The 24,552-nt window shown below is 36.5% G+C and overlaps 1 protein-coding gene across 3 annotated transcripts in view; it reads right to left on the bottom strand.

The window, feature by feature from the left end:
• ldb2a (LIM domain binding 2a) overlaps window positions 1-23,661 on the bottom strand; it is a 65,991-nt gene extending 42,330 nt beyond the window's left edge. For all 3 annotated transcript variants that reach the window (XM_016232281.1, XM_016232282.1, XM_016232284.1), the window contains exons 1-2: window positions 23,436-23,661; window positions 7,333-7,435 (exon numbers count right to left, since the gene is read on the bottom strand). In XM_016232281.1, coding sequence (XP_016087767.1) covers window positions 7,333-7,435; window positions 23,436-23,567 — 235 coding nt within the window. In that variant the 5' untranslated portion in view covers window positions 23,568-23,661. The remainder of the gene's footprint in view (window positions 1-7,332; window positions 7,436-23,435) is intronic.
• Window positions 23,662-24,552: the final 891 nt, after the last annotated feature.

The following is a 24,552-nucleotide window of genomic DNA, read 5'->3' as shown; positions in this document are numbered from 1 at the left end:
ACTGCTAGCTGTTCCAGCATTGGAACATGCTGTAGGTCGAGCCTCCTCTCGTTTGAGAACTGGGGGTGTTGCTCCCTCAGTTAAATAACTGCTAGCTGTTCCACCATTGGAACATGCTGAAGGTTGAGCTCCCTCTCGATGAAAGCTGGATGTTTGCTCCCTCAGCTACAGATTTACTGCTAGCCACTCCAGCATTATAAGCCTTAGATCGAGTTGATGACTTCTCAAACATAGTGTTTTGGGATGCACCATTTCCATCTATGGGCTGCTCTTTCAGAGTGCCACGAGAACCCCTTAGAATGGTATTTAAAAAAAAAAAATCCATGTTATGGTAAGTGTACACGTGAAGTCTTTGTACACTTTCTAAAATCCACACTGTGGTAAGTTTGCACGCTAGTACTCTGCATTGTTTTCTAGAATCCTGTATGTAAGAGCCACGCGCAGCAGCTTCATGCTCTTTCTGAGTGGTTTAAAACCCCGGTTCCGCCTTGGGCACCACTCCACCTATGTATCCTCTGGATACATACTTTAACAGGGTGTTGCTACTAGGGGTCTGTTGAGACAGTTCCTTCAGCATATACAGAGCGTGTGGTAGCCCCTGTGTGACAGGCCAAGACTTAGTATGATTCTAGGCTCTTGGTCGTATTCCCTTAAAGGAATCTATCCTGATTCCAAGCCTTGAGCTCCACCCCGGGCCCAGGAGCTCTGGCCCTAACAGGTAAGTTTTGTTGGGGGGTATGTAGCCTAGGCCTTTGGCCGTAGGGAATAATGTCACTGACAGCCGTCTGACGTCCCAGGGGCAACTCCCATGGCAATATGGTAGAGTTGGTACTTAGTGCTCGCCATGGTTTCTGGCATGCACTCCCCTCAGCATGGTGGCGTGGGTATACCGTTCCCCATAGCGACCCCTAGAGGACGCAGTTCGAAGTTCCCATGAAAGGGACCGTCTCAGGTTACGTATTTAACCAGGGTTCCCTGAGTAGGGAACGAGACACTGCGTCCTCTAGGTTTCTTGCCATGCTGCGGACGCAAGCTTCAGATGAAGAAGTGGATGATGTGTTCTCCCGGCGCCTATTTATACTATAGTCGCACCGGTAGTGACGTCATGGCTGTCACCGGCCAACATGTTGTTGGTGTTTTTTCAATGTATGCTTCAGACACGGGTCACGACGAGGCGTTTAAAAAGTCTATATCTATATCTTACAATGTTACAGTCAACGGGGACAACATGACTTTGGGGGCATCAGCAGAAAACACAAAAAGAGGAAGGTCAGGAGTGAATGAAAATGAAAACGAGATACTAGAGGTTAACCTGAGTCCATATTCGGCACATAACAGCGGTGTGGAGGGGAAACAGAGCTACATAAACATTTAATATCCTGATGACACACACATATATATTCTCTGTCCATTAGTTTTACATTAGTCCATTATAAAAGAGCCCGGCCAAATGCATGCATTATCAATATAGCTAGCTATGTGTCTCTGTGAGAGTTTGTGTATATGTCTACAAACTACGTGCCAAAGCTTCCTTTCCATACAGTCTCTGAGCATATAAGAGGAGGGCGCCTCTCGTTCATTATGCATGGGCCATGTTGACTTTCTGGAAGGTTCTGGGCTCAAAAGTGCACCAGGCTCTTCATAACTCCTCATTTTTTCATGACTTTGTATTTACCAAATCTACCGTGCAGCATGACTGCATTTCTGCCCCCATTCCTGGGTAAAACACACACACACGTGCACAACAATAGCAGTGACCCGCTCATTTCACTGAGCTTTAATGGACACGGTAAACACTCAACATGTTACCTGATGACACAATCGACAGGAATACACACTTTCTCTATCTGTATTATACATCGATATGTGTGTGCATATTTTGCATGGCTGTGCATGGTATCAGGCACACTCTGAAACATACACACGCATAAGTCTGACGCTGATCCGGAGGTGAATTAAAACATACAGTACAGTGGATATTGTTTTGTTATTGAATAAGGAGTTGGAGAGAGAGAGACAACAGGAAGAGCAGAGAAAGACCCATCCTATCACACAGTGGTTCTCTTTTCCTGCTGCCCACACATACGCACACATGCTCGGAAACAGTGCCATTAGACACACACACACACGCACACGCACACACATACACATCTTCATCCAGTGCACAGATGCATTTAACATCTCTCGGTAATCTTAACGGTATCAATCCTTACCTGCAGATACAGCATATGAGAGTGCTCAAACAAACACACAGAGAAACTTGGGCTGTCAGTCAACAAGACCTGTGTCTTTGCCAGTGCCGGACTGCAGCTGAGCCTTCTCGAGCCCCACACTGTCAATCACAGCTCGCTCTTTGCTGTGTTTTCCCTCACAAGTCATCTTAAACAATAGACTCTCCACCAAAGAAATGTGTGAAATCTAGGACTGCCAATTGATTGAAATGTTTCATTAACTTAACTGTATGCTAATAAATCAAATTAATAGCATATTCAACATGCATCAATATAATCAACAAAAATAATAATTATTTGCTGATGAAATCTCCCAAGTGAGGATAATTCAAAGACATTATTCTGGGAGTGAAAGACATTATAAGTTGCTTTAAAAATCAATATGTTGTTTGTTATTTTCATAACATTGATATAAGCCTTTCAATGGCCTATAGTCCATATTAATCCATTGTGAAATCAAGTTTGTCTGTCTGAGTAAGTATCATGGGCTGTCCATACAGGACGTGTCTATGTACACATGCAGACTGACGTCTTTTGTGGTTGCATTGCGTCTTGCTGCTGTTTTGGCATTATTAGATGCAATGTCAAGTTAAAAACTCAATTTTCAAATTTAAAAATGCATTAAGTTTCATGCCTTTGAATAAAAGAATGAGTACTGTGTGAATGGCTCCTATCTCATTCAGGGCTGTTCTCAGTAAAGCTGCGTTCACCCTAGACTTTGAACATGCAAAATGTCTACAGACACTGACATCACACTCTGCTGATTCTTTAAAATATATATATATAATGCAACATATAATACATCCAAAAAGCAAAAAAAAAAAAAAAAGTTTTGTGACTGCCCCTTAAAGGTCTTTTCTGTTAAATTTTGCAGGCAAAGAAAACCAATTGTTTATTGTATAAAGTTTAGTGTTATTTGAAGCACAGCTTATACACAGAAGTCACTTTCAAACCAAGCAGCTGTCTGTTGGTCACAATGAAAATGTGCACAACCAAATTCTTGATTGTGTGAATTCCTAATGACTGGATTTTGCATGCAAATTCACAGATCTATTCCAAATACCACCAATATCCAATAGTTGAGAACTATCAATAAAAAAATTTAAATTAAATATAAAATTAAATATACAACAACGTGTAAACAGAGAAAGCTTCCCTGGTTTTTACTAATCAAATCTACATTAACACATTAAGAGCAATGCTGGGAAATTATGCAAAGTGCATGTTATTCAGAAATAGCGGGGGGGGGGTCCCTTTACATTAACATAATTATTAGTTACAAACCATCCTCAAAAGACTCAATAACTGCAGCCTAAAAAGCTGCCTGGTAAAAAGCACCATGGTATTTATATACGACACGAATATTAGTGTATTCAGGTAACACAGAATTTACACTGTACATCTCTAAAAATATTATTATGCCATGGCACTAGTTTTTTCACGTACTGCTAGTGTTTTGGTATAGTTTGCTGTAAAATGTTTTTACCTGTAACAGAATCATTCACAAGCTTCACATTCAGTTGTTTATTGTAATAAAGACTTTTCCAAATGTTTAAGTCTTGTAAATGAGCTGTTTAGACTCATTTGCGAAACCAATTCATTAAAAGGAACCGACTCAAACAAGTGAATCGGGCATCGTTCTGGACTGCTCTAGAGTCTATTTAGCGCAGTAGCAGTGATTTTCTAGAAATCTGGCAGAATGCAGACATGATTTGATCACTGGAACATTGGTTAAGTTTCTCAGATCAGTAAACGGTAATCTCGGTGAAAATTTACTGGAGCTTGTAAATTGTTCAGTTCAACTCAAACCTGATTAATGAGCCTGGGTTTTTCTTGACTTAAACCGAAACTGATGCCATTCTACAACAGCGAACAAAAACAAAACAGATTCCAACTGTCTTCATCCAATCTGCTAATAAATTTGTCTTTGGTTTGTTTGTTATTGTCTTATGAAGTGTTGCGGTTCAGTGGTGGAAGTTTTCTAAGGTGTCACAGTTGCAGGGGCATTGCATCACGCTTTGAAACTCTCCTCGCCTCAACCCAAAGCAAGAACAGTGTTTCAGTTCAGATATTAATTATTCCCCCGCTAATAATGTCCAAGAGGAGAGATGTGAAGAAAATACTGAACTAAAGCACTTCACAGTTTTTCAGAAATCAGCTACAGAAACAGGTTGCATATGGTCCTGTGTTCAGGTTTGGGTGCTGCAGATCAATGAGCTAAAATGTTGATTTGAAAGGTTCCCGTCTTCAGGTGGCTATAGGGTGGTACATGCCAAACCACATTGTAAGTCCTATTCCAAGCGAGCGGGCAGCTGTCTGTAGCCTACATAGGCAGCTGCCTTCTGAGGCAAAATCCTACCTGAAATGGAAACGCATAAGTGACTGATTCAGAATGGTCTACATCGATATAGCTCCACGCTCCACACACTCATGTGAGGCACACGAGGGACTTGACCCAATATTGATTTCACTGGAGTTTGATGGTAGCTAATGTTACTAAGCTAACCTAATATACATAAAAATAGCATATTGTGTAAAATATTTTCTTACTTTTTTATAGATGTATTATTTATAACATATTTTATTTGAATTAGATATGCAGAGAAACATTCAATGGAGAAACTAATCTTTTAACACTTCAGGAGACAAGAAATGAGAACAGACATAGAAGAACAGCTTCAGTCCTGGAGAGTGAGAATGAGAGAAAGAGAAAAGAGAAGGAGAATGTGAGGCCATTTAAACGAATGCATTTCAATAATCCATCCATTATCCATCCATCCACAGTGCACTGTGGTGAAATAACGCCCACATCTTATCATGTTTGTGAATATAAGTGTAAAGTCCTTGTCTCTTAAACTGCAATGCTTCTTGTTTTTATGCTTGAAAGGGATATTTTATATATGTCTGAAGATAGTCTGAGGAGATTTCTTAGTACTTGAAAGAATCTGCTCAGGGTTTTCATAACTATGAAGAGAGTTTTTAAGTGTAATCATGTTAAGTTTTTTATTTCATTTATTCACCTATACCCATTTTTAATGGGTAATAGTTTTAACAACCATTAGGAACCTTTCTTTATTTGAAACAGCTGTTAAAATGTAATGTGACCAGGCATCTAGGGAACTATGAACGTAAAATAAATAATGAGTAAAAAATCATTTTCGGGTGAGTGATAAAGGCCTTGAAGTTGGCAGAAACTTTTAAATAAATAAAGTCAAATATATGCTAGTACAGTGGGTTTTTTTTTTTAGCTGAATCTATAGAAGCAATAGCCTTTTATTTTTGCCTGAAAAAAAAATTACAAGTAAAATGGAAAGGTAAAGGCAGAATAATGATCTAACCGATATTTTCTAGCTTAAACTATGCTGAAAATATTCTCAAAAATTTTTTTTTTAACATCATATAAAAACAAAATTAGAGTTAGATAATGTACAATTATCCCTAGTTTTAGGTTTATTTGCAATAATGACTGGCAGTTGACTGTGCATTATACCGTTTCTTACTTGGCTACTGACCAAATAAACAGATAAATGTACATATTGATTAAAGATTAAATTATTTTATTAGTTTACTTGTAGATTATCTTAAAGCTTCCGCTAATGTTACCTTGGACAACAAATCAATTCTACAGGTCAATGGACACAGGATCAAGTATTCCAGAGGGTGCATTAAAAATGCGACATTGGATGTGTGCGATATGACCTTATTTCAAATAAATAATTCATAAACAGGTAAATACATTCAATCAGGACATGGTGAACAAAAAGTGGATTAGATTACCTTTGATCTGATGTCTTGAAATGTAAAGCAGAGGAATGAGTTACTCAATGGAATCTGAACAGTGATTACTGTAAACATGCCATACAAAGGCAAGCAAGAATAAAACAAGCATACTGATGTGAGGCTACACCGATGCAGAAAATCCCTAATGATGCTTGGTGGAGTGAGGACTGAGAAATGTATAAAGGGCCTGAGCAAATGTAGTATGCAGCGCTTGTGTTTGTGTGTGAGTGACAGTGATGGAGTGAGGGAGTATGTTTGTGGCTGAAACTAAGAGGAGTCATTTCTGAAGACTAAAGATGAGCTGTCACAAGAGACGGACTGAACTCCCTCCTCAATTGATATGGAGGATTGGTTCCCTATGGGCCTCCGGAGCCGACGCAAGCTTTGGTCTTTACACTTTTAAATGGTGTATGTGAGAATTACAAAATATTACATGCTGCAATGTAGAATTAACATACAAAGAAGAACCCTTTGAAACTTGTCATTTGCTGGCATCTGAAATGACATCTTAAATGACAAATTAAACATTTTAGTGTTTCAATTTTATGCCTTTGTTCAATTAAAACTATTCAAACTTCACCAAATGAAGAAAAATAAACTGCCATGAAAAGACGCTAAAGCTGAGGCTATTGTAATGCTGCCCACAGTCCAATGGCATATTAATTTTGCATAATAAAAGTATATATTTCTGAATCTATTAGCACTACAAAGACCCCAGGAAAGGGAGGGGGCTTCAGTGAATGTTTGACTCACACGTTCTTTGCAACAGGCAGAGTGTTTTGCATGACTAACCAAAAGCAGAGAACTCAATAAGGACAGAAAACACAGCTTATATCATCAGAGAGAAAGATAGGGAAAGTGTGCAGAAAAGAAAAAAAATGGACAGGCTTGCAGAGCTATGGCAAATGCAGCCAAAACTACTGCAAACAATTACTCTCTCATGCTTTTCAAGGTGTTTAGACAAATTCTAGCAGAGCTGCAGGTAAAATAATTCACAAATATGAACCTTGCAAGTCAGTTTACCAATTACAACACTTTCTTAGTCTACTTCTCCATAGTGAGATGTAAGGCCATTAACCAAAGTGTTGTTTTTATGGGACGTTTAGAGAACTTATTTCCTGGAAGACCAATAAAAGTCAATAAGATCTGCTGGATTTAGTTGATTCAAAGTCCTCTACAGATTTTTATGGATCATTAACTTCTACATTTCCAGACTCCATAGACACAGTCATGTACCATCAAGCCTGGTTTTAACTGGCACCAGTACAAGCAAATTTGCAGACAAGACGACACTGGCACAAGATAAAAGCTGAAATCTTACTGTATCTTTTTGGTCCATCCTCCAGGCAGAAGGCAACGGTCAATGTAGCGTCCTCCTCAAAGAACTCTGTAGCAAATGCATCCCACCACAGACTATCACTCTCCTGGGGAAGAAGGAGAGTCACGGTTAATTAATGGGAGTTAATTATACTGTGTAATATGCTTTGTCATTCTTACAAGTCAATTTAATAGGAGTAAAAATGATAAAAAAGGAATATTTTGTGTATAGCTCCACTCATTTTTGTGATTAATACACTTCTGTCAGTAATTTTTTTAAAGAAATTAATACTTTTATTCAGTAAGGATGCATTGAATTGATCAAAAGTGACAGTAAAGACATTCATAATGTTACAAAAGATTACCATTTCATAGGGATGTAATGATGCATCCCGAGCCGGTTGAAAATCGATACAAATAGCCTACTGTATGCGACGATTCAAGTCGGTTGAGATTGTTTGGGGTGGGATAAGAATATATCTTTGAGGGGAGCTAACCTTCTACAGAAAAGTTAAGATGGTATTTTCTTTTCATCTTTCATCTGTGTAATGCACATTAAAGAAGTGTTAATAAGCGCAGCTTCTTTGTTTACTGCGGTAAACAAGGAAAGGCTGTATTGCCGCTGTTCCATAAGTGCCACCTGCTGGCAGAGAGTGAATTTACGTTCTCATTAAGCCCGTCTGCTGTTTCAGTTTCATTCAGATGTAGGGATGTAATGATTAACCGCGAGCCGGTTGAAAATCGATTTAAATATGTGACGATTCAAATCGGTTGAGATGCTAAACAAATCGCGATTCAATTAGGGGTAGTTTATATGAATGTATGTCTGAGGGGACCTTACTGTCTTTAGAAAAGTTTAGATGGTATTTTCTCTTTACATCTTGCCTCTGTATAAAGCATATTAAAGTTCATAAGTGCAACACTGCTTTGTTTACAGCAGAAACCAAGGAAATGGTTTAAGCGCCACCTGCTGGCAGAGAGTGAATCTGCGTCTTATTCAGATCATCTGCTGTTTTTGATTCATGCAGACATTTTTTATGTATAGTTTCACAAAACTGTCTTTGTCAAACCTGTTTTTGCTTCAGATTTCGAAATTATACAATCTAATTTAGATTAAAAAACTGCTCATGTTGCATGTATGCGGCATCTTTGTTTGGATCATGATTAAAATGCAGTGGTTGCCTCTAATTTTAAATGGAAAGAGCACAGACAAAGCCTTATTTTGTTTATATGAAGATATTTATTTTATTTGTGTTACTTATTTATTTGATTTGGGGCTTGTTTTAAAATTTCAATTTAGTTTTGTTATTTACATTTACATTATATTTCAATTTGGTCATTTAGCAGACACTTTTATCCAAAGCGACATACAAATGAGGACAATAGAAGCAATCAAATCCAACAAAAGAGCAATAATATGCAAGTGCTACATTAGTATATTATTATAGTTTTATATTTCTATTTCACAAAGAAATGTGCAGCATTTTGTCCAAGCAATAATAAAAGGACATATTTAATTTATAATTAGTCTTAAATCTCATTTTGTTAAAAAAAATTGTGAATCGAACCGAGAAATCAAAATCGTGAATCGAATCGTGAGTTGAGTGAATCGTTACATCCCAGATGTTATACATAATATAGTTTCAAAAAGCTGAAGTCAGACCATTCTGTTTCAAATGTGCAGAGATGTGCAGCATTTTGTCTGAGAAATAATAAAAGGACACCTTTTCATCCATAACTTGTCTTAAATCTCATTTTGTTAGAAAAAAAATCACGAGAAAATCATACCGTGAAATCAGTACCGTGAATCGTATCAAATCGTGAGTTGAGTAAATCGTTACATTCCTACCATTTCAAATAAATGCTGTTCTTTTGCACATGATAAGAATCCTGAAAAAATACAGTTTCTACAAAAATATTAAGCAGCACAGTCCTTCTCAACATTGCTAAAAAAAAGAAAATTATATTATATTTTTATTGTTTATGTCATTTCTTGGGTTTGTTTTCAAAGGCTTAAGGTTAACATTAACGTAATCATCCATTGACATGTACCTCTGTGTGCTTTTTGAATTAGCATTCATAATTAATAAACACAAAATCCCCTAACACTTGCTTTCATGTGACCATGAGAGAATCAGTTTAGAATAGCCTAGGCCCTAGGCCTGATGTCTTGCTCTTTTCTCCTAAAAGCTAATTTTGAGACCATTCTGCGATCTAGCATTCAAATTACATGAGCTCAGTGCTTATAAATGCAAGTTTTCCTTAATTAAAGATTAAAGGTAATGTAGAGAGCACCGGCACACTGTTATTAAAAGTCGGCAATAACAACAAAATTCATTATAAATAATGTACATTCAGGGCACCTAGGTCCTCCAAATCCACTGCTAATGGAAATATTCACTAATTGACTTAAATTAAAGCGACTCCATCAGATGGCACGCTAGCTGCGAACATACTCAGTGTATGTAAAATTAGACTCCACGGCATCCTGTGATTGACAGAGCTCTGATTCTAACAGACGTCGTTTAGGCCAATGTTGCCATCTAGCCGATGTTGCCTGGTGACAGATCACAAGCCCTCTCAGATGTTTACAATTAGGGCTGTCGACTTCAGGCAGTGCCACATTGTATAGTGGCCAACCCTGGAGACCTGTAGTCCCGTGTCTCGTATTCGAGAAGCACTGTTTTCCAGCGTGGAGGAAGCAGCCTTGTCTGCTCTGTGTTTTGGGAGTCAGTGCCCTATTACAACCTGCCGTCTTAGTCACTGTAAATGAGTGATCAGTTTTGACAACTGTGATCGTTTTTCCATTCAATAAGGCAGGAGGCTGATGTTGTCCAACACAGCTGGTAATTAGCACCACACTATCACTCATGACACAGTTTCGTCTAAAACTCTTTCCCTTGCTTACTACTTGTGTATGTGTTGTGAGTAAGTGAATGTGTGTTTGCGTGTGTGATTAAACCTTGTAGTCACACTCAGCAGGATGCATGACTTCATCAGATAATCCTGCTTTCTTAGTTTTTACCTTTTTTCCCCATCTTGGCCTCTTGTGGGTTGGCAAAGGTTTGAGTTAAAACAACCTTAAAGTCAAGTGTGTATATATTAAGGATAACTGCTGTAGACTATTATACATTACTATAATATCAAAGGTTAAAATTAACAAAAGAGTCCAAATTCAGTTGCTATTTATTTTAAGATATAGTAATCAACATTCAAATAAAAACTGACTTGAATACAAAGATTTAAATTGCACATAAGGCACATAAATTGCACATTTCATATGAACTTTTTAATATGTTTCTACTCAAATCCTCGAATTTGTTTAAATAACTAAAATATGACAGACTTATTCAAATATACAATACATGAAACATCATTAACAGGTTAAGTAAGAATATAATAAATATGTTGTCTACTGCATATATTAATCAAAATGCACCTATCTAGAGTTTTTTTTTTTTTAGCTATGGCCATTTTGGCTTTCTTGAGATAATTGTAATATTACATGACATTGTTTACAAGCTGTTTTATTGTTTTTCTTGTTTTATTTTCACAGCTGGTACACTGATTCAGGCGATTACATGAGAGATGATACATTTCAGTAAGCTGTACTGTATCTTTCAGCATACCTTCTGATGTTCATTTATGTTTATTTTGTGCTAAAACTAGTAGAAAAGGGAAAGAGATGATTGGTTGAAATGCCTTCCATGCTGCTGATTGAACTGATTGACAAAAACGACCTACAAATTGACAAAAGCTGTGGCTATGTTTCATATAAAAAAACAACACACAAAGCATATTTTAATTATTGGATAAAATGCGGGCTACACAATATTTAGTGAAGTTTTGTTCATTCCTCTGAACTGAAAACAGCACAGACTAAAAAAATCGATCTAGGGTATTGATAATCGTTATTCAAAATGAAGACTGATTCAAATCGAGTAATCCATATTATCAACCCAGTCCTAAAACTGACTGATTTTTTTTTCACTTTTACCTCTTTTAAGGTCTGAAAAACAGATGTTGTTGGCCTGTATCTGACTGACTTGGGTAAGTATCGTCTCCTTTTCAGCCACATCACATCACAATGTACAGCGTCAATGTAGTGGTGATTGAAATCCCACAACTCTCTGAGCTCCTTTTCAGTTCAATATCTCTTTGCAGCTCATTGATGGGCGCTCTTGAGCTGAGCTTTTCAAACAGTGTTTGTATCAGCAGGTGTTGACTGCTCTCTTTGAGTGTTCATTGATCTTCTCCACTCGTAACATCTTCCTGATGATGAGTCAATGGCCCGCGGGGGGATCCATCTTACTGTACAGTCACCACCAATGACCTCCTCAGCACCAATGACCTTTCACCTCAAATTAGGCCCTAATGAATAACTGTGATGGAGATCTAATGTTTAAGTACATTCATTGTGTTTATTATAGTCCAGTCTAAAAAGACAGGTCTAATACTCTATATACTGTTCAAGGTCTAGGGTCAATAAGACTACTATAAATGCTGCTCTTTCAAACTTACTATTTATCAAAGAACCCAGAAAAAAAGGATCTCTTTTGTTCAGGCAAGAATATTAATCAGCACAACTGTTTATTTTAAATTCACAATATATATATATATATATACTGTAAACTTTTAAAAACTTTAAAGTCAATTTCCAAATATTTCAATGTCATTGATACTAATAATACCTTTTACTTGTATAATTTTAATTATTTTTATTGTAACTTTTGAAAGTTTTTAACAGATAATAATTTCAGTATAACACAAACTTTATGCCAATATATAGTTTTACAATACATAACTCATGATTATATAATCTATCATCTTTTTAGCCCTCTTTTAGCCTTGTCTTGTAAATCACAATCAACAGAGACATTCCGTGAAATCACTTCGGGACATAATGAATACAATGACCCACATGTTCAAAAATAGTGAAAGGGCCCTCCATTATACTCTGAAAACAAGATATCGAGCATATAGGTTGAGATAACACAGACGAAATATTGAGTTAGCATGTAACGCAATTACTTTACACTGTCATTGTTTTAATTACTTGGATATAAGCTAATTACGGAAGAGCATTAATGGCCGCTAACAGCATTATCAGTATCTGCAGCAGGACTCAAGAGTTATAGGATTTCATTTATCTGGAAGGCAATCTGCACTGTCACAATCAATAGGAAATCTGATTGCCCATTTGCACTAATTAACCCTATTTAATGCCTCAGCAGCCCTCGCAAACAGTATCAGTAAACCTGCGTACAGGTATGTGATGTGCCAAAGTTGGAAAGGACTGCATTTTTAAAGTGTTAAATAGGACAATTTCTTATACTCTACCGTAGTTCCCTAGCAATGTGATTTGCATTTAAAGTGATATGTCAGTGCATCCCTTTTGCACTGTATTTTTCTTGTATTAAAAAAGAAAAGCTGCTGCATTTCAGAGACATAGATCATGTTTGATAAAGATGACATATAACACTGCAGCCAAGGGAGAGTCGGCTATAGATCAGTAAACTGTAGCTGACATAGAAAATGAGAGGTTCCTGCCTTCAGTGCTGATTGTAGCTGTCTATGTGCTATAGCTGATAGTGAGCTTTGATGTACAGCGCACCGATCAGTCCTTCAGGACCTCAGGTGAACTAACATGGGCGTCTGCACGGGTTGCCTGAAGATAAAGCCGTATTGATTGGAACGTCTAAAGGGATTCATCAATGTGCCAATGGTGGCTCTCGACCCAGTCACCGCTCCGCAGGGGCCAAGCAGCTTGGATTTATGGTAGATCCAAGAGCTTAGAGAGACGACAACATCCCATATCCTTGGTAAATAACAATAGCGGCTGCTTTTTCCAACACATATTGTGCACACACCAAGTAACTGATATGTATACTTTTCACACGCACACACACACACTAATATGCAGGGTTTTTTCAACAATTTCACTAGTTGTTATTTTTAAAATTTAGATTTTTGAAATGTCCTTACCTGCCGTTTAAATTTATTTAATTTGTAAAAAATACAATGCAAGTCGCTTTGGATAAAAAAATGTTGCTAAATTTGCCAGATTTATGGCTCTTTATCTTTGTGAGTTTTGATTGAGATTGTTTGCATATTTTGTTTCATGCAGATGGTTGCACTGTTATTTGCGAGTTTGTGCATGCTGGTTTATTATTGTGCCGTCTGTGTCAGATTTACCTGCCACTAGCGATGTACAAAAAACTAACCGTAGACTATGTGGACAAAGTCTAATAAAATAAACACTAACCATTTAGAATAGAGAACACATATTCAATATTAACTAAGAGTTTTCCCAGAACAAACTCCTAATTTACTGCTTATTAGTAAGGTAGTTGTTAAGTTTAGGTATATGTGGTAGGATTAATGGATCTAAAATATGGTCATGCAGAATAAGGCATTAATATGTGCTTTATAAGTACTAATAAACCAAATATGCTAGTAATATGCATGCTAATAAGTAATTAGTTAATAGTGAGAATCGGTCCTTAAAATAAAGTGTTACCAAATAAACAATATAAGGTAAATAATATAACTGAATCAACAAGAGTTTGTTCTATCAATCCACCTTTTTCTTGTCGTAAAAATGGGCGCGGCCATTTGGAAAATATATGGGTATGGCTTCCGGTTTCATCTGCGTCCACTCCGTCCAGCTATTTTTAGCTGAACAAAACAGTTCGTTTTGCTGCTTGATATTGAAAGTTGGTGTGTCTTATCATATTATTTTAATGTATTATCTGAAATTATGAACACACTGGTTTGTAGTGCAAACAGTTTTACCGTTTACTGCACATTGTTATTCTCCTCGTTATTTACCTATAGCGGCTAATGAACCGGAAGTCTCACCCATAGGCTTACTTCCGCGTTGAAGAAAAAGGTGGATAACTGGACATTGCAACTAGATTTTTCAAGTCAACAATCAAGCTAAGGATATTAATTAAATCAAATCATCCATAATTACTTGAAAATTCATAAACTACAGTAATTTTCCTGTAATTCTGTTTAGTTTTTGCTAGTATTGTAGAGCACATTTAGTTTTATTAGAATATTTAGATTTATTATAATTAGCGCTGTCAAACGATTAATCGCATCCAAAATAAAAGTTTTTGTTTGCATAATACATGTGTTCTGTGTATATTTATTATGTATATATAAATACACACATACAGTATATATTTTGAAAATATTTACATGTATTTACATGTCTATGTTTATATTCATATAATTTATATTATAAATATATTTAATATATAAAAATAACGCATTTTTCTGAAATATATACATGCATGTGTGTGTATTTATAATAATATATACATAATAAATATACACAGTACACATACAAATATTATGTAAACAAAAACTTTTATTTTGGATTAATCACGATTAATTGTTTGACAGGACTAATTTTAATATTTTATTTACTTTTATAATGTTATTAATAAAATAACAATTTATTACAATATATTTCCTCATAATAGTTTTTGTTTAATAATTTAAATGCGAGTTTAGAGCCAACAGTCGTTGCTGCACTGGATCAGTTTGTTCTTCCGGTTGGTGTTTGTTTGTTGTGTTTCCTAACCACCTAAATCCAACAGTCAGTTTCAGAATGGTTGGAATATTGATTTTATTTAGAGGCAGTGTGATCCAGCCTTAATAGTACTACGAGGAGTATCAACATTTCTGTTTTGAATGGTACTGCGCTGAAGGCAACCTAATCGTTCATGCGACATGGGAATTGGTGTAAATTGTCCTTATATATCCACATCTGCGAACTGACATTTAAAAAGTCCTCAGCCAGGCAGACTCCATTTAGACTCACCTTTCAGGACTCATGAAATGTACACAAGGTCTTTGATGAGCTGAACAGAGCTGTGTGTGGGCAATCACGCGCAGGGTTTGTACAACTGCTGTTGAACTTCTTCCACCTACATATCAGTGACAGCCACCGACAGATCTCAGGGAATACTAACGACGTAAACAAGCCAAAACCGCGGTAGAAATGGCAGTAAGCACATAAACAATTCATGCATCGATTCAAGATACCTCATTTTAGTGAAAACAATAACAGTATAAACAACATCTATGGGTATTTTTAAGCAAGCTATTCTCGCCTGCATGTCCTTGTTTTGCTGTTGTTTTAAGAACAACTGAATGTCGACAATATTTGGCTCTGTTATAAGGTTAAGTGCACATGATCGGAATTATGCAAATGAAATAAGGCACGGGGAAGTAAACGTATGACCTCCAGAAAATCCTCACTGTATTTGACACCCATTAAACAGCATACATACACTACTGACAGTAATTTATTATTATTATTTTTTTAAAGAAATTAGTACTTTTATTTAGCAAAGACACATTAAATGAATCAAAAGTGACAATAAAGAATTTTTACAAGATTTCTATTTCAAATAAATGCTGTTCTTTTAAAATTTCTATTCAACAAAGAGTCATGGTTTCTACAAAAATGTTAAGTCAAACAGCTGTTTTCAACAAAGTAATGTTTCTTGAGCAACAAATCAGCATATTAGAAAGATTTTTGAAGGATCATGTGACACCGAAGACTGGATTAATAGGCTAACTGCTGAAAATTCAGCTTTGCCATCACAATAATTAATTATATTTTTAAAAATATATTAAAACAGAAAGCAGTTATTGTAAGTTATAATACAATTTCACAATACTACTGTTTTTATTGTATTTTTGATCAAATAAATGCCACCTTGGTGAGCATAAGATACTTCTTTAAAAATCTTACACCAAGATCGACCTGTACCTTTTGAACGATACTGTACACATTTCTAAAAGCATATTTGTGTTAGTTAACACAACATTCAAGCATTTTGAGCTAATAAGTTTAGAAAAAAACATATGTATATACCCTGTTGAAAAAAACAGCATATACTGGTTAGGTATGTTTTGAAGCATGGTAGCTGGTTTGAGCTGGTTTAAGCTGGTCCTTAGTTGGTCCTGAGCTAGTTTAAGCTGGTCCTGAGCTAGTTATAAGCTGGTCCTGAGCAACTAACCAGCTCAAACCAGGCTCCATGCTTCAAAACATACCTAACCAGCACATGCCTTTTTTTAACAGAGTAGGTTCACAACCCATCCAAATATTGATGAAGCTAGTGCAGTGAAAAACCAACCCATGAAGAACACTTACTGCTGAGAACTTGATGTTTTATCGGTGATAACACACCCGAGGCTCCTCAAAAACATCATCGCTCAGGGCTGGACAAAAGGAATCAAAAATATGATCTGTACAGAAAAAGTCTGAAAACAGGAAGTTGGTCAAAACTGGGCGATCCCTCTTTATCTGTTATCAGCGCAACAGTGTAGCCTGGAAGGAACTTTGGGAAAGCCGCAGGAAAAAGGTGGGACTATTGTCCTAGTATCCTGCCAGTTTAAACGCCACCTTATTGTTCCAGAGAATCCATTTTTTACTTCTGTTTTGTTTTCAATGTAATACGTCACATATCAGCCGGGACCCCATAACCTGTTTTTGCATAATGCAGCCAATTGATAAGAGGTTTATACATTATCTTCGTCCCATGGAGAGCGCAAAATAATGTTTAAAGACTTTTAAGTCCACTGCTACTATTAAAAAAGAAAAAAATGTCACTGATACATAATTGATAGTGAAATAATAAGATATTTCTCAATCCTATTCGGCTGTCTGCTTAACAAAACTCGTCAATTTGGACATCAATTTATGCTAGACTTCTCATGTGCTCTTAAAACACAATCCATTGTCCATCACCTGCTTCTTACAAAATCAATTAGGCAGCATGTAATATAAATGATGATGGACATGGTTAGACCGATTTGCCATTTGGTGCCATTTTAAGCTCTTATGGGACTGTGGAGGAGCTGAGATGATTGGTTTACCTTGAGGACTTTGAGACTGAGTTTCTCCACAGTGAAATGCATTATCGATCGCGCTCAGATCAAAACGAAACGCCGCTGTGAACTCGCACTGCTCCTTTGCATAAACGCATTCCATTCCAAAACCATTAGACAGATTAATAAAGCTAGCCTTTCATTTGTTGTCTTCTTAGTGACCTCTCATTTTTTCTCACTCTTTCAGAGCCTGTGAATATTAAGAAGTGTTATGCTAATGAGCTTATACCAGCTGAGGTTGACGAAACTCCTCCTCTGAATCTTAACCAGTATGCTTATTTGCATATGCTTATGTGGCAGGTTATCCAGCAAACCTTTTAAATGGCAGCAAACATGTTTGATGCTCTTTCAGCATGCAGGCCTCAAGGAAAACATGTCCATATGCATGTTTAAAAGAGTACAAACCTCGATATGACTTCTATTAAAGGTAAAAAGCACTCTATTTTTTGGTTTATGTTGCACAGGCTGATACAACAGACTGAACGGCATGGATGCAGAATAATGCAAAAGCATGCTATTGTATAATTATTCTGTTCACAGTCAGCCATGGTTCATTTTTCTGCAAGTGAAAGTGTCCAAAAACAGCAGGATAATGAAGGTAGAGTAAATAGTATCAAAGGCAATTCACTCAGCTGCCATATTTGCAATGCCTCTGGGCAGCAAGAATTTGGGCACGCAAATGCCAACAACTCAAAAAAACAAAACAAAAAAAAAACCTGCTTGCAAAAACCACATTTAAATAACATATTTTAAATTAGCAACAAAATCTGACATGAACTTTTAAAACTTCTAACAGCAGCTGTGATGATGTAATGAATTTACCAATTGGAAACTGGCTTTTACATTTATAAGGTGTCATACTGTGCGTTATACTTTCTCCCATTCATAGTAATATGAGTGAATCATCTTGGTGTACAGTACATACAGTTTGTGATACACTCTTAGAAAAAACAGGTGTAAAGTTCTCACTTGGGATAGAATGTGGAAAGTAAGCTTTCAAAAGGTACACCTTTGTATCCTTAAAGGTACATAATAATTCCTTTTGAAAGGGTACCGCCGCAGTAACAGCTTCTGTAACTTTTCTTTCTGAGAGTGTAGTATTTAGCTGGTTATGTGATCTCATCAAGTGGTGAAACCACACCATTTAAAAACAGCTTTTATTAGACCTGTTTAGACCTTATAGACTGTTTTTGGAAAAATATACAAAATGTAGTCTTTACATGAAAATAAAATGCACTGAAGTTCTTGAACAAGAAGAGAATCTGCTATTTTTACATGTGAAATTGGAAATTTCCATAGGCAAATCAATATCTGTAACTAATGCTAACTAATTTCTTGTGAAGTGAATAACAAATTCACTATTAGTATTAGCAAATTCAGTATTAGACTCCTGAACAGCCTTTACCCAACTGTTAACTGGTTGAATATTTCACATAATACAAACCACTACCAACAAACACACCTTGAAGGGTAAAAAAAATTATTGCTTTCAAGCAGGTTTTCCAAACATGTCCCCTTTCTAGCATTAAAGTCAAACTGAAGTGCCTTGAAATGCATGTACATTTAGTCATTTAGCAGACGCTTTTATCCAAAGCGACTTAGAAATGAGGACAATGGAAGCAATCAAAATCAACAAAAGAGCAACGATACGCAAGTGCTATGACAAGTCTCAGTTAGCCTAACGCAGCACATGTAGCAAGGTCTTTTTTATTTTATTATATAAGAAAGAAAACAGATAGAATAGAAAAAGAAAAGAGCAGGCTAGTGTTAGAGGCCTTTTTTGCTTTTTGTTAATTGTATGATAAATAAAAAGAAAACAAATAGATAGAATACAAAAAGAATAGAGAAGCTAGTGTTAGTTTTTTTTTTAAAGAAAACAAGCAGTTAGTAAATGAATAGAGTGCAAGTCTAAAAGGGCCAAGTATTTATTTTTCTTTTTTTAAAGAATAGAATTAGAATAGAGAGTGCTAGAGTTAGAGGGTCAAATAAAGATGCACACAGTTATTCAACATGTTAACAAAATTTCAACTGAAACAGGAAGTCAGGGCAGAATATATCGAGTGGGTCATTTTTTAAAAGCATTTCATTAACGTGTCAGCCTGTCAAAGTCGCATTTTTATTTAGCTGAATTCGATCAGTCTAATAGTCTCCACCTTTAGATTTGAAACTGTTACAACAGAAAAAAAAATAAACAGAGATAATTTTTAGAAAACCTGATGATGTGTAATTTAAAAGTGTATTTTAGTGCATTTAAAAATACAGTGCTGTTTATAAAGCCTAGGCTGTCTAACCTTTTGCCTTTTTTATCTCCTTCATTGCATTCTGTGTAAAATTCAGGTGGGTCGGATATGTTTTGTGCTCTGCGCCAACTCGTGCATATGATCCACTCTGCGGAGGTTTGCTTGACATTGACACGAAACCAGACTTCATTCACCCCAAAGCATGTTTAAACTATCTGAATCGCTCCCTACCCCTTACATAGTGCACTATGTGTCATTTGCCATACAGAACATAGTAAATGCATGAACAAGCGACTGATTTCAGCCTCAGTTTCAGCAGCTTTTATGGGGGTGGTACGCTTCAGATTCTAGAAAGCATTTGATTGGACAGAAAATCTGTCCAATTTTAAAATCACTGATCTGTAGAGAGAAACTACATTTTGAATGCATTTATCTTCTAAATGCAAATTTTGTCAACACACAAGCTTATAAATAACCTTAAGGCTAACATGTTCATATTAACAGCCAAAATACTTCACGTTTGACTTTAAAGATCTAGATCGAACAGATGTTTCGATAGCATCACAGAATCACATTATTTATCAACCAATGAATGATACATCTTTTACATATTAAGCCGGGATTGGAGAAAGCATTTAAACAGAATATTTAAAATATCAATTTCATGACAAACTCTCTGGCGCTCTTTAAAATGCAACAGTCTAACTGCTCTGCTCTGAAGTTAGTTTGCTGCCAGCAAATGGGCTGAACATTTACAGCCTCTGGACAATAAAATACATCAATCACCAGCTTCTGTACTGAGAACTCTCGAGTCAAGAGTCAGGACTCTTGAGCCCTCTTGTCTAGCTTTCCTGAGCTCCTTCCTGCTTTTGTCCGATTCTACTTTCACTCCAGTCATGTGATGTGCACCATGAAGCATAATTCCCATGTTTTTAAGCACTAATACATCAATTAGCTAGCTTTAATATAAAGTCATTAAATGACTGATGCAGAGAAATATAGAGCCAAGTGGTTTTTAAACACTTTGTTTGACAGTGGCTACTTTAGCACTGCGCTCCCCCTGTTGTTTCAGTGTTTGCCTAAAGCTCTTAAACTAAGAAAGTCTGCATGTCTACGTGATGGATGGCTGTGGGGGGAACTCTCCCCTGTAAAATCTGTGCTAAATTACCACTGGCTTCAAATGCACATCAGCGTGCTTGGCTAATAAATACTGCGCTCACTGTTTGCAAAGATATCAGCAATAGAGTTGTGTTATTATGCCACTGTGGAAAGGCGCTAGACCTGTATGTGCTACAATTTGCAGAAAGGATACAAGATATCAGACCTTTTATAAACATTTCTACCATCTGCCAGATGGATTTGTGTGCACAGAGCAGAGATGTTTGTTCATTTGAGCCCACCAACCTATACAAAATTCAAAAAGATTCACGAAAACGTTTGAGGTAATACATTTTGCATATACATAACAGCAAACGAGGTGTCAGAATGTTTGTTCCAGACTTTTCTAGGACGATGCAACTGCTGAATGGTGCGCAATATTGGTTGCTGCATGAACTGACTGCTGTGATACAAAGCAGTTATTTGAGTGAGTCAATTATTGATTCCAATAACAATTTGTTTTGGAAACCTTGATGAGTGATACATTTAATTTAATTAAATTAAACTTTAACACTAATTTAAAACATTTTTGTAAAATCTTTATTCTTTTAAATCTGTATACTTTTTCTCTTTGCTCCTTTTGAGTTCCATATTGCAACAGTTTCCAGAAGCAAATCACATTCGTCAACTAAACTCATTGTTACCCTCACAATGAAATATCTTATCAAGATCAATCACTCATGTAGATTTAATCTTAGCAAATGCCCTTTTATGCCAAAGTGAGGTTGTGAAGATTAAAATGATATATTGGCACATGTTTATTATGGGCTGTTTGGTAAGTGGTGTTTCAGAGTGGAAGTCTTCAGGGTTTGGGCTGCTGCTTATGCATTATTCATGATGTTGTTCCATTGCATCTCTGCAATACAGCCCAGGTCTCCTTAAAGTTACAACACCTCCATCAAACACATGAGCAGAAGCTCACATGCCAGAACTGCGACAATGCACTTCATTAGTTTATTTAATGCTGCATGTTTTTCAAGGGAAATTTTTCAAAAGTTCACAAATGGGTATGACAGATTGTGATAACGATAAATACTGCAATTATTTATCTTGCTTTTTGACAGGTGAGTGGAATTCGGAGATGGTTTGAGGAGGTAGAAGTTGCAAGAGGAGACCCAAGGGGAATTTGTGAGCAGACTTGCATTGCAACCAGCAGATCTTTGAAGAAAACTATTTTCCATTTGGATCAGGATTACAGACACGTCTGTGTATCACAGCACAAATATTTACAGCTATTATTTACAGCTGTTTTACTGTATTATTTTAAAAGTACAATAAAAAGGGTAAGGGGTGTTTCAAGCACATACAGGCCATGTTTTGTTGTCATTAAACTGATTTTACTGTTAAAAAAAGAAGAAAAAAGCAAGCAGGCATTTACATTTCATCCAGCTTATGGGTTTTCTGAGTGCTTATGGGTTTTCTGAGTCACAGATACTAGGAAACGAGAATGACTTTGAATCTACATAAAAGCACATGTTAGACCAACAATATTCCCTCAACTACAGAGTTGTTTGAATAAACTTAATATCGAACAATACTGCTGATTTACTAAGTGTACATGCGAGTCCCCAGCATGCACTGCAGAATAAATAAATGATTCGTTTACTATTATAGGATTATTGTTTGACTGTTTTCGGAATTTATTTATGATGTTTTGGTTGTCACTGTTCTTTTGTTTGGTGATGTTAAAATCTTATTATGCTTGTTTGTTTTCACGGTTACTAAGGTCTTTGTGCGTCTATATAAAACTGATCTGTCCTTCAGATTGCAAAGTTCCCTTGAGGTTAAATGCTTGATGAAGATTAAAATGTTTTGTGTTGCTACTTGAAAATTTGGTGAATAAGAAATATATTGTTGACTTAATTAATCGGCTAAATGTGAATGTGAACAACAAATTCAAATTGACAAAAGTCATATTCCATCATGTTACCTTGAATTTTCAGCTTTTGACTACAATATATTTTTTATAATATTTTTATATTTTTGGTGTGGATGACAACAGGCAGATGTTGACGTTTTGAATGCATCTAAAATACAAGAATCAAGTAATGTTTTTCAGTCCAACGCAGACATCGCTTTTGCAGAAAGTTTGTGGGACTATTCATTTTCTCTTTCATAGCAAATCAAATGCTTCTGTTTACCATAAAGTGCTTTTGGCATCTTTCACACATTTAACTCATTTCCATTACCCTTTAAATTTTCAGTCAGGTTATTAGTAGAAACGCTTGTATATTTTTTTATTGTTGAAGTTAATTTTTAAATCTTTATTTAAAACAGTTGTGTTGCTCTGGGAGAAAAGCATCATTGCTCTGCTCATTAACTCACTGACTCCACGTGGATTTTAATTAGTGATCAAAGTGGATGCTTATGTTGCTTCTGTACACAGTGCCTAAATGATATGAATTCATAAAAATGTTTGAAAAAGCCTTAAATGTCTCTAAATGTGCATTATGTTCTGAAAATGTATATAAAAACGCACATCTGTTTTCTCGTAGTTGGAAATCATTCCATTGAAAGTGCACTGGAATTTTTAGGAATCACTGTCCCATATAGATCTACTTAAGTAATCCGAGCAATATGATGCACTCAGCATTATCACAATGCACAGTACACTTGTGCATCTATGTAACTTGCAGTGCTCACAAAGTCACACAGATTTAGTTTGATCACTTAAGTTCACGCTCTCAGTTTTGTCCAATTAGGAAAGAATTAGGATCATTTTGCAAATGCACTGGCCAACATAACTTTTCCCAAACTACAGCTGTCACTGTCTCATGTGGAGCAATGCCAAACTCACCTCTGACCGGGACTGGAGTCGTTTGTTCATCTCATAGATTCTGTACTCAGGCTGCACCATGTACGGTGAATGTCTCCGGTAGAACGGTCCGAAAGGAGACGAGTAAAACGGGTCGTGCGGAGGGTTGGACATGTTGATTCCGTGTCGCGTTTACAGCAGCGCCAAAGCTTCAGCATCCATACAGCGCGCCTGCAAGCTCTCCAAACGCCGCGAGACAGCAGCAGTCACTGGCTGCACGCGGAGCGGAGAGATGAGAGCTCGCGGAGGAGGCGGGAGAGGAGAGCAGGGGGAGGAGGGCTGGGCTCTCATTGGATAGCCGCAGGCTGCACTGGAACATTGTTGAGGGTGAGCCGAGCAAGTCTTACCATCCCACCAAAACCGACTGGCCTTTATGTTAATGTTTGTGTTCGGTAACTTTCAAATTAGCGTGGCAGCGTTGTACATAACCGGGGCTAGTTGTCACATGGGGAGTAACTAAAATGTTGTTTTCTTAGCAGTGTTGGTTCTAAGCATTTGGTTTTCATTGAATTATGTCCGTCAGATTAAATTTACAGTCATATTCTACTAGCTAGGCCTAATCTTCCTGTTGCTCAAACAGTAGAGCACACCGATAGCAACGGCAAGGTTTTGGGTTCGAATCTCAGGGAAAGCAAGAAAAGCATAAATACCTTAGTTGTTTTGGCTAAAAGTATCTGCCAAATGCGTAAATGTAAAATGGTGAAAAAAGTAAATACAATAAAACCACAATGGTATACTTTAAGGTCAAGTTCAGTATTATCAAGTTTAACACAATTTACTCAGCAAATGCTAGGCTGGGGCAAATTGTCACATGCTTTTAGTGCAGTGTTTCAGATCAAGCACATGGTTCTCACTGTGACAACTTTCCCCATATTCTGTGACAACATGCCACATGAATGTAAGTTACATATATGAACAGTATCTGTCTCTCCTGGGTAATAATGGTGGAGATATATACCATAACATCAATAGTTTTAGACTTTATGCCAGTTTGTGTCAGAAAGTAATGGGGGCTCTGAGCAAAAATGCAACTGTAATTCAAAATGTGGGGGCAAAATATAACCACATTAAATTGTTTATTAATTTGAAACATATCTTC

Source organism: Sinocyclocheilus grahami, unplaced genomic scaffold, assembly GCF_001515645.1.
Source record: "Sinocyclocheilus grahami isolate Dianchi unplaced genomic scaffold, SAMN03320097.WGS_v1.1 scaffold409.1, whole genome shotgun sequence".
In the NCBI taxonomy this organism is placed as follows: Eukaryota; Metazoa; Chordata; class Actinopteri; order Cypriniformes; family Cyprinidae; genus Sinocyclocheilus; species Sinocyclocheilus grahami.
The sequence above is the reverse complement of the archived record's forward strand: the minus strand, read 5'-3'. Positions and strand labels throughout refer to the sequence as shown.